We start from the raw sequence: 10,000 nt of genomic DNA on the forward strand, positions 1-10,000 counted from the left end.
TAATCTATCACTGTCAATGTCTAAATTATGTCATATCCTGTTCATGAAAATTATGTGATCGGGTTTCTTAAGATGCTCATGCCTTCAACACCTATCTGATATGTATATGTAGTGACAAGTATTCCTTCTTTCTTCTTCAATTACTTTCCGTGTTCTAAACGAGCTTCCAATGAAATGAAAATTGAAAAAACTGGCACACTTAATGTCAAAAATTAATGTGAACTTTTATACATGCTGTACCCATCAATACTTATACCATAATGCCAGCCTTGTAATAACATAATTATACCCATGGATGCTCCTACTACAAGTTACTAGTCATGATGCATGATTAACTAGCTGTTTCTCGAAAAATTGAAGTCGCATCACTCACCCAAGAGACCATGAATTGTTTGGCAAATGGATTGGCAGTATATATTCTGTCTCTCAGCAGGGGAATGAAAGACACCAAATCAAATGAGGAACTCTCTGTTACAATATCCTGCAAGAACAAGGGCATGACACTTTAAATTAAAACTACTTTACAAGTAACCTAAAAAATTGATTAAACATTGAACATTCGTCTAATAATTTACGTATAACATAATTAATATTATTTTGTTTTTGGTTTGTTCTTTATAATAATTTATTGACCGAATGCATCAATGGGCGGCCAAAATTTGTAATTCTTTTGTTTATGTGCTAAATGAGTCTCCACTAGCCTCGCTCGTCAAGCCACATTCTTTTGTATTTTTTACACATGCAAACGAGGCTAGTTAGGCTAATTACATGTAGCACATATTAAACAAAAGAATATTTTTTTGGCCACATTTATTGCATTCGGTCTATTGACTTTGTACAGTCACTTAAACCCCTTTTTAATGCAATCTGTCCAGCAACTCAGCCCCATTTTTTACATTGGGATCGGGCATCAGCTGCTAAGCGTGAAATTCAAGGAATTGTAAATAAAGAATAGAAAAGAAATAGATAATAGTTACTGTCTTGGAATCCTTTCTGTGAACAGAACAACCTGCAAGGCAGATAGTAATCAAATCACTTTGCAGGCAAAGACACCTGCTTAGCCAGCCTCAGCCCGGGCCCTAAAGATTAATATACGACTTCTAGTCCTAGAGGAAGTGGTGCCATGATGGCTGGAGAAGCCTGCATACCTCCCAACAGCAATCCAGACTACAACAGATCTCAAAAAAAAAACCTCCAACCGAGGCAGACACCACAACACAAACAACTTGTAAAAGGCCACCATTTTTCGTCAACACCCGATGCATTTTTTTATATTTCCCTTTTTTACCAGAGGAGAGAAGGTTGGTGATTTTCTCATCCTCTTTAGGTCACCAGGTTTATACCCATGGACAAAGGAATTGACTAAAGCCCACTCTTGAGCTGCTCAATCCACCAAAGGAATTAAATGTTTGGATGATTATTGTTTCCATGTTCTGTGTTGGTCTCAATGTTGGTTTTCACTCACATGCTCAACAGCACTGTTTTTCACTGAAAACAAACCAAAGGACAAACGTTTGCATAATCATAGAGTTAAACTTCCCGGAGGAATCACCATGCCTTTTGGATTTGTTTGATTTGTTTGGTCGGGGCACCAAGATGGCCACCATTTCTCTTGTTTAGTGGGCTCCAACATGGCGGCTGTGACGTCATGTGAAACCGATAATACTCCTTCCCTAGCAGGCCTTAGTTGCTTGAAGGGTATAGCGCTATCCACATGGATAAACTCAACTTGGTTTGGCAGTATTTGTCCACTGGACTAGTGACTTTTTTATTTTTTTCTTTTTTTTCCCGGTGGATAGCGTTATCCCCACTGCAACAACTGGGCCAGATCATCTGGAAACTCCTTCTACCACACATCAGCACACTTCACACCATACTTTCGACAAGCTCCCAGTACATCCTCAACCCAATCTGATCATGCCTCCTCTGATACTTCCTCTGTGTTAACCAGTAGAACCACGTACCACATGCTCAACCACTTCCATCTCCTGGACACACTCTACACCTTCCTTTATAATCGTGGCCCAAAAAACCCTCATTCACATATTCAGCTTCTGTGCAGCAAATACTTATTATCCCTCTGTGCTGTTCCCCAAATACCCAGCTATGGCTTGGTATACAGCTCTGAGCCACTGCCACAACCTCTCATGAGCCACTTCACTGACATCCATCATAAACATGCGATCTCTTCTCCCAAAAAATCTCCTTCCTTCCTTGCTTTCTCCACTTACTTCTTGTAATCGTTCTTCTTTACTCCCGTTTGCAACGTCTCTCCAACTACCTTCAACATCTACTCGTTACTTGCCTTGACATATCCAAACAGACCAAGTTCCTCCTCCTTCACACAATCATACAAATTGATCAATCCCCTCTCGCCATCCTTCCCCTTTTGGGGAGCTCTTCTTAACAATTACCAATTCTGTGCAGCCTCACCACATGCATGTACACTCCCCTTCTTGTAGAATTCCCCAAACATTGTCAACCTCTTCCCTGTCTTCACATCCATCACTCCCTGATATACTCAAATCCAAAATCCCTTCACTGTACCTCACCACACCTATAGCCCATGCAGTTATTACCGTAAACAAATTCCCACTGTACAACTTCAACCACATCACTAGTTTCACCCTTCTCAAATACTATAATTGCTTGAGCTTCTCCTTTATCTCCTCCTGCATAATATCCACACCCTCCAACACACCCATCACCTTACCATCCAGCAACACAATTCCTTCACAATGAACCTTCACCCCCTGCTTCAACACCAACACAGCACAATTGTCCAGCCCAACCTCCATCTCAGTCTATGGCCTAAGAAAAAACTCTCACAACAATGATCAAACATTACAGCTCTTTTCAGACCTTCCATAAAGCTTAAAATCGAACAACAAAATGGTTGATATAACTTCCGATCCTTCCCAAGCTTGTACCCAACATGCTCCATTTTCAATAACAAGACGAGAGGGATCATTGCAAAAACAAGGAGTCCCCCTGGAATATTCCCACTTCACCCAACACTTCCACATTTGATGTTGACACAGTTTTATTGCTTACAGCAACCCTTAACCATCCAGTCCGGACGGCACCTCCCCACTGCAAACTCTCTGAAATCAATCCATGTAATGTCTCCTTCAACCAGAGCCTCTGACTCTGTAAGTGCACCATCCGCACCGGAGTCACATCCCTCCCCACATTCAGCATCAACTCCCACAAATTCTTCCTAATCATCACTTTATCCAAACAAGTCATTCCACTCAGCTTTGTGATCACACTCTTCTCCTGATTTGAACCAACCTCCTTTAATTTTAGATCTCATCTCTTATCTTCCCAATCTCCCTCTTCTCTATCTCACTCCTCTCTATCTCAGTCAACAGATTATTCAGCTAGATGCACTTCAACTGTGAGATAGATCAAACTGGGTTCTTCTGCACCCACCCAAACCTTTCTCGACCCACAAAGCCTTCACCTTCTTGATATACCCCCTTGTCTTCTTCCCAACACTCCTGAGTAAACATCCCACAACACTTCTGCCATTGGGCCCTCCCCCTCCAACACAATCAAATCTTTCAATGACACTGGCCTGATGCCCTGATGTGGCTTTTAAAACAGCCCTTTTCCTGTCAATGGGGTTGAAAGCGGGCCCGTGCTCATCCACCCCTTCGGAACCTAGCCTCTTCTGACAGCACTTGCTTACATGTATGCTGGAAAAGTCTTGAGAAACGCTATCAAAAGCAGTTCAAAAGTATTAACTCGCCTTTCAATTCACTATCAAATCTCTTGGTCAGTTCTCCCCTTAGGGATTCCCAGCGGAACCACCCAGGAGTGCGCTCACAGGCATCAACATAATAATAATAATAATAATAATAATTATAATAATAATTATAATAATTATAATAATAATTATAATAACAACGACACAACTTGCCAAGTACATTGTCCAAGTACTGTATGCTTAGTAAAGACTGTACTCTTTAAGGTGTAATTTTATTTTTGCTTATTGATTTATGAGCTGATTATTAGAAGCAACATGACATTTTTTTATTCTTTATTACTTTGTTCGAAGAACAAAGTGTATGATTCGACTTCAACGTTTTAACGTTTTAAAACTTATTTTGGGGTAGCAATCTGGCTGCGTCTGCATAACATTTCTTTGCCTCTTAGAAAGCAGCCCAAGTAGGATTTGAACTCTGTATCTCTTCCTTCAAACGCAATATGTGACCCTTCACGCAAAAAGGGGGCTGAGGGATGTCATCGAAAACCGTGAAATTTTTTCACGGTCACGGTACGCGAATTTCCAATTTCACAGCGTGAATATGCCATGATCACTCTACAAAAAGAAACTTTCACTCTTGGTGTGAGACTAATCATGCCGTGAATGATCAGTGAAAACTTTCACGGCGTGAAATTATGGGTAAAAATTAATACCGTGAAATTGGGAGTGAAAAATATTTACGGCGTGACATTGAACAGATTGTTCAGAAATCAGTCACGCCATGAAAATAATCTAGCCTCTTTTGTTTATCTACGCTGTTGCCGTCTTTGTCACTCAGTACAAAAAGAATGCCTAATCACAGGGTACTAGAAATCTGTGAAACCTGATCAACGCCAAGAAAGGAGAATTTTTATTCCAGACCTGAATATTCACGCCTGGAAAATAAAGTCGCATTTGAAAGAAATTTCTGATGTCCACTTGATTGATATAAAGCTCAGGAAAAAGTAAATTCTACCGTCCTGAAAGCCACAGAATAATTGCAAAATTGGTTATTTTGCTGGTGACTTCTTCATACATTTACACTGGTTAGTTGACATGACTTGATCTACATGTAGATCAAGCGAAAACTAATTTTTGGGTCGGCATGTATTATGGAATTGTTTACTGACATTGTTCCAGTATTGATGTTTGTAATTACCAGTGACTTAATTACCGCTTTCAGTGCATTTCTCAAATTTTCAAAAATAGTGAATTGCTACACCAAAGATCAATTTCACCATAATCTCATCTTTTCAATAGAGCTTGCGAGTTTTCATTCCAATCACTTTTAAATGTTTTGGGCAAGCGGATATAAACTTTTCATGAAGTTACAGAGAATGATTTCTGGCTATGCCAACATTGCCAGACTCTGTGGTGCCAACTATGTCTGTTTTTTTATATATGTCTGGAAGGGAACGTAATTTTTTACTGATCCCATAAACTGCAGACAGCGTGTGACACTTTGATTTCTGTTATGGTTTTACTGAGTTCATTCATTTGATTTTCTTAACTAGTAAAGATCCGACTACTATGGAGATTCTTTTACCAATAGTTGACATTTAAAACCAACTCCAGCAAACTGAAGTTGCGTGCTTTTTAGCAGAGAAACAAAATAAGAAACGCATATCTCATTTTGCATGGATTTGGAAGGGTGTCGGGTAATGTTCCATGTTTTAGTAACTACAAATTTTTTTTCTGTTGTTTATTTTCTTTTGTTTTCCTGAAATCCCAACATAAAACAGAAAAGAAAACAAAAGAGCGAATGGACCCCGAGGTGGCGATTCGCTGATTAAGATAGCCGATTTCGAGGCTTTCTTTTTTTGTTTTAATTCTATTTGTTTCACCAAATTGCAGGCCAATTTCAAGGTAAGAATAATTAACCACAGCATAACTTATCCAAAAACTGAGGACAGGGCAAGAAAATAAAATGGCATAAAAAACTACTACGCTCCATGCAACAAGCCTGTTCAATCAGTGAAAGGCATTGAATTTTTTCATTTCAAAAAACAAAATGTTATTTCCACATTTGGATTGTACAGAGTAACCACAGGGCTGGTATATCTGAATGAAAAATAATTTTAAAAAACATACAGTAATACACAATAATTATTATAAAATAACTGTAAATCTCACTTTCTACTTATTTACAATCTAAAAACAGGCTTGATTATGATAGATTCAAACTAAATGTATTCTTGACTAAAACAAGACATTACCATTAAGCATTATCCAACCCATACACCTCAGTTAAAATTTACAACAACCATTTTAAAAGAGAGCAATAAAATTATTTGCAGTCATGCGAATCCCAGCATTATCAGTAAGAAAATTATGTTTATTGGAGGCAGCCCTTGCAGGAATTCAGTATACTTTCAGTCTACTCTTCCATAAAGTATACTTTTCATAAGTAATACTATTTACTGTACTTCAAGTATACTTAATATACTGTACATGTAAGTATACTTTAAGAACAAGTGAAGTACTGTATACTTTATCGATTCTATGAAAGTATGCTTAAAGTATAATGAATTCCTGCAAGGGAAAGTATATATAGGAATTCAAGCCATACAAGGTGGTTTGGTTCTTAGATGAGGTAAAAATGAGCTTTCTTTAATCCTTTGATGTCCAAACCAGCCAGACTTAGCATTTTACTCTGTCTAACGCCAGACGATTTTACTCGTCACTGGGGAACCCCTGGGAGTCAATGGGTTAATACATGTAGGTAGTTAACATGATTGCTTGCTGAAGCGAAAATTTATTATGTTTTTTGTTCCTTTTTTTTTATTCCCATAGTTCATTAGCATTCTGGTGTTAAGTGTTGTCCCTTTCAGTGAGTTTTATGCTTCATGTACATACTTTATTGTATAAGTTTTTTGTACCAAGGCTCTTATTCATTTCCATAGCTTGTTCTTGAAATGAATCTGTTACTTTTATTTTGCATAAATTGCTACATGTACATGTACATACTGGTAAATACAGGAACAAGTTGTTACTTACTTTACTAAGGCCATCAAACACATCATTGAAGAATGGTAGTACAGATCCCCTTGCTACTTTAGCAATGTTATAAAGAGCTTCACAGGCATAATATCGTACTCTGCTGTCCTGATCATAAAAACATGTCAGAACTGGAGGAATGAGATTTTTAAGATAAAGACCAGCATCCTGTAAAGACAATAAACATTCAAACTCACTATTTTTATTACATCAAAATGGGATCTTATGTGTACCATACATGCACGTTCACTTAAGGTGAGCAAGGAGGAAATCTCTCTGTGAGAAATTTATGTGCTCTTGTACTTTGTGGCCTGTGTTATCAATGGTGTTTGACTAAATATTACAACACTGTACACAGTACATGTACTTTAGGTTTAGGGTGTTGTTGGTTAATTTCGTTTGATGATCTTCAAAACTTGAACAATTATTCTTGAGAGAGTGCAGCATGCCACAGATGTTTGCTCTTAATTCAAACTAAACCTACTTGGGGCTAGCTCCTCAGAGACTTGGGTTGGTAACATAAAGCTACAGCTTGCCCGAAGGGCAAGCTGATGCTTGGAACTTCATCTCACCATGCTATTAAAATAAAAATGTGTGGTGACCTTTTTAAAGCCTCTGTCTGCAAATTAATTTTACTGAAACAGAGTTTCTGCCTTATACTTTGCCTCTTCTACTAGCATATCTGTGAAAAGTCAGCAATTCAGAGTGAATACAATCAGAACATATATAAATTATAATAATTATTATGTATGTTTATTTTGGCAGGAATTGTTGTGCAGATAAATGTAAAACTACATTCACTAAACTTTGGAACAGTACTGGATCATTAGAGAAAGCACTGTAGGGTAACTGAGTTTTCTAAGTGATGAAAGCAATCTGCCTTAGTTAGCAATTATGCATTCACACTGTATAATTATTTATTTCTCAGTTTTCCGCAAACATACGTGAGGATTTACAGATTATTTTGGTACACTGTATTGCCTTTTCACTTTCAGGTTTTTGATTCAACATCAGCAATAATGTCCCTTAATGAGTATTGGTTGATAAATCAAGGCTATTGGTTCCAAACTTTAATCCCAGATGCATAGTAGAAGTATCTTGGGGTTGTCAATTTCCTAGTACTTTTGTCAATTAGTGAGACTGTTTTGCGCAGTAGTGTAATTTGTGTCAGTCGAAGCTTTAATCTGAATAAGAGATTCTATCAACAAAGCAAATTGTACCAACTTCGATTTCACCTTAAATACCCAGGCATACAGTGCCCTCTTGCACACAAGAGAAGATAAAATTATAATGTCTAAACACCATTATTCAATTTCCAAAGCAGAAATTTAATTGTTTAACCTTGTTAAATGCCATTTTTATTGCAAACCCAGACCACAAAGTATTCCTAACGATTCAATTGGATACTGCCCCGTTATCCTGGATGGCATAGCAACATAATTTTAAGGCGTTAACATACATGTAAGTGATTTCATGACTTGACTTAATTTTCACAGTCTTCGACTTCACGCCTTGAACTTTTTTCACCGAGTGGGCATCATGCACAGAGTGAGAGGTTTTGAACATTAGAGTGAACATGCCGTGAAATATTAAATTCATGTGCCGTGACAGTGAAATAAATTTGACGCTTCACCATGAAATCTAAAAACCCCCTTTTCGTGGGAATTAGGTCACATTTGTTATATATTAGATGTGTGTAATTGATACAGTAGTATCAATTATTCCAACAGAGAATGAAACACTGTAAAAGTTATCAATGGCATTCAGAGAATTTGTTGTGACTGCAATTTTTGCCCCACACTGTTACCTGAAGTGCGCTGTCAGTGTATTTGAAGCTGAAAGTGCAGTACTGTGAGGCATCTCAATTATTAAGAAGGAAGAGTTAACTTTCTCCTCCTCAGGCCTCGATTGCTCGAAGCATGGCTAGCAGTAACCATCGTAAAATACCATGGAAACCTATAGGTTTGATACCTCTTAACCAACGGTTAGCCCAAACCAGTCTTCAAGCAACCGACCACTGGGCGTAAAAATATTATTAACAGTTATTTAATTAAGTACATGTATAATGAACAATACTATATAAAACAACGAAACACCGAAAGAGCAAAATTAAACACCAAAACGTGCATGTATGACCCCACTATAAATTAAATACTAACCGATAAAGGTTGGATTCGAGATTAAAATATTTACTATTGTTTTAGGCCTAAACGTTATTGCTCCTAATCTCAGTCTTACTCTGAATCCTAATATTAATCTCAATGAATTAGGAGCAATAACATCTTAGGCCTAATTAGGCCTAAAATGATATTTAATCTCAAATCCAACCTTTGTCGGTTAGTATTCAATGTATGGTGTGGTCATACAGGGTGTCTAGAAAACACAGACCTAGAAAACGCAGACCTAGAAAACACAGACCTAGAAAACGCAGACCTAGAAAACACAGACCTAGAAAACACAGACCTAGAAAATGCAGACCTATATGTAGAAAATAACGATTTGGTGTTAGTAACATTAGTTTATAACTTTTAATTAAACAGTGAGTCTGACTACACTACAACGAGCTTCAAGTGAAAGTTGCGAATGCAAGACAAGCCTACTACAATAGCTAAAATTAAACATAATCTCATAGAAGTTGTGCTACGCCAGACACGACAAACAACTAAAAAAAACACGCTTTAGAAGTGGCCAAAAAGCATGTCGAAATGTACTCTTCTTCTCATGCTGCACCACAAAACCCAGAGGAAAGGGTGAAAATAATTAAAACCGTGACAGCACACAATAATATGTAAACAGACAGGGTCACTGACCAGCCTAGTATGAGCTAAGTCCCCTGCCAAAACCGTTAAATAGTCCCGTGACATCCCACGAGCCTCTCCATCGTGCTGCCAGAATATCAATTTCTGACTAATTCATTCAGTCATTCAATCGTCAGAAATTACATTTTTTTTTCAAAGTTCCAGTAATGCCACAAAAAATTTCAGTGATTAAGGCAAGCTATCGGGCCCATGAGAAAACAAACTTTCTTCAGCAAAGTATACAAAGAAGTACTAATTGCATCCGGCAGAGTCATGACTAGATTTCCATACTCTAACAGCAAATCTTTAGAAATACGAGATAAAGTAAGGGCCAACCTAAAGGAAGCGCTCAAAATACTCATTAAGGAAGAACTCGGTCATTCATGTTGACTGTTTACAAACATACACATCGCGTGAGTCGTCACATGGCGTCTTTTGTGCATAGCAACTTAGT

The 10,000-nt window shown here is 37.8% G+C and overlaps 2 protein-coding genes across 2 annotated transcripts in view; both read right to left on the bottom strand.

The window, feature by feature from the left end:
- LOC138020764 (protein VAC14 homolog) overlaps window positions 1–2,798 on the bottom strand; it is a 35,609-nt gene extending 32,811 nt beyond the window's left edge. The window contains exons 1-3 of the mRNA XM_068867693.1: window positions 2,714–2,798; window positions 1,466–1,488; window positions 374–481 (exon numbers count right to left, since the gene is read on the bottom strand). Of these exons, the coding sequence (XP_068723794.1) occupies window positions 374–481; window positions 1,466–1,488; window positions 2,714–2,798 (216 nt within the window). The remainder of the gene's footprint in view (window positions 1–373; window positions 482–1,465; window positions 1,489–2,713) is intronic.
- Window positions 2,799–5,722: 2,924 nt separating this feature from the next.
- Window positions 5,723–10,000, bottom strand: part of LOC138020765 (protein VAC14 homolog) — a 9,475-nt gene continuing 5,197 nt past the window's right edge. Inside the window, exons 3-4 of the mRNA XM_068867694.1 lie at window positions 6,749–6,916; window positions 5,723–5,812 (exon numbers count right to left, since the gene is read on the bottom strand). Coding sequence (XP_068723795.1) covers window positions 5,723–5,812; window positions 6,749–6,916 — 258 coding nt within the window. The remainder of the gene's footprint in view (window positions 5,813–6,748; window positions 6,917–10,000) is intronic.

This window comes from Montipora capricornis, chromosome 10, assembly GCF_036669925.1.
Source record: "Montipora capricornis isolate CH-2021 chromosome 10, ASM3666992v2, whole genome shotgun sequence".
NCBI classification, from domain to species: domain Eukaryota; kingdom Metazoa; phylum Cnidaria; class Anthozoa; order Scleractinia; family Acroporidae; genus Montipora; species Montipora capricornis.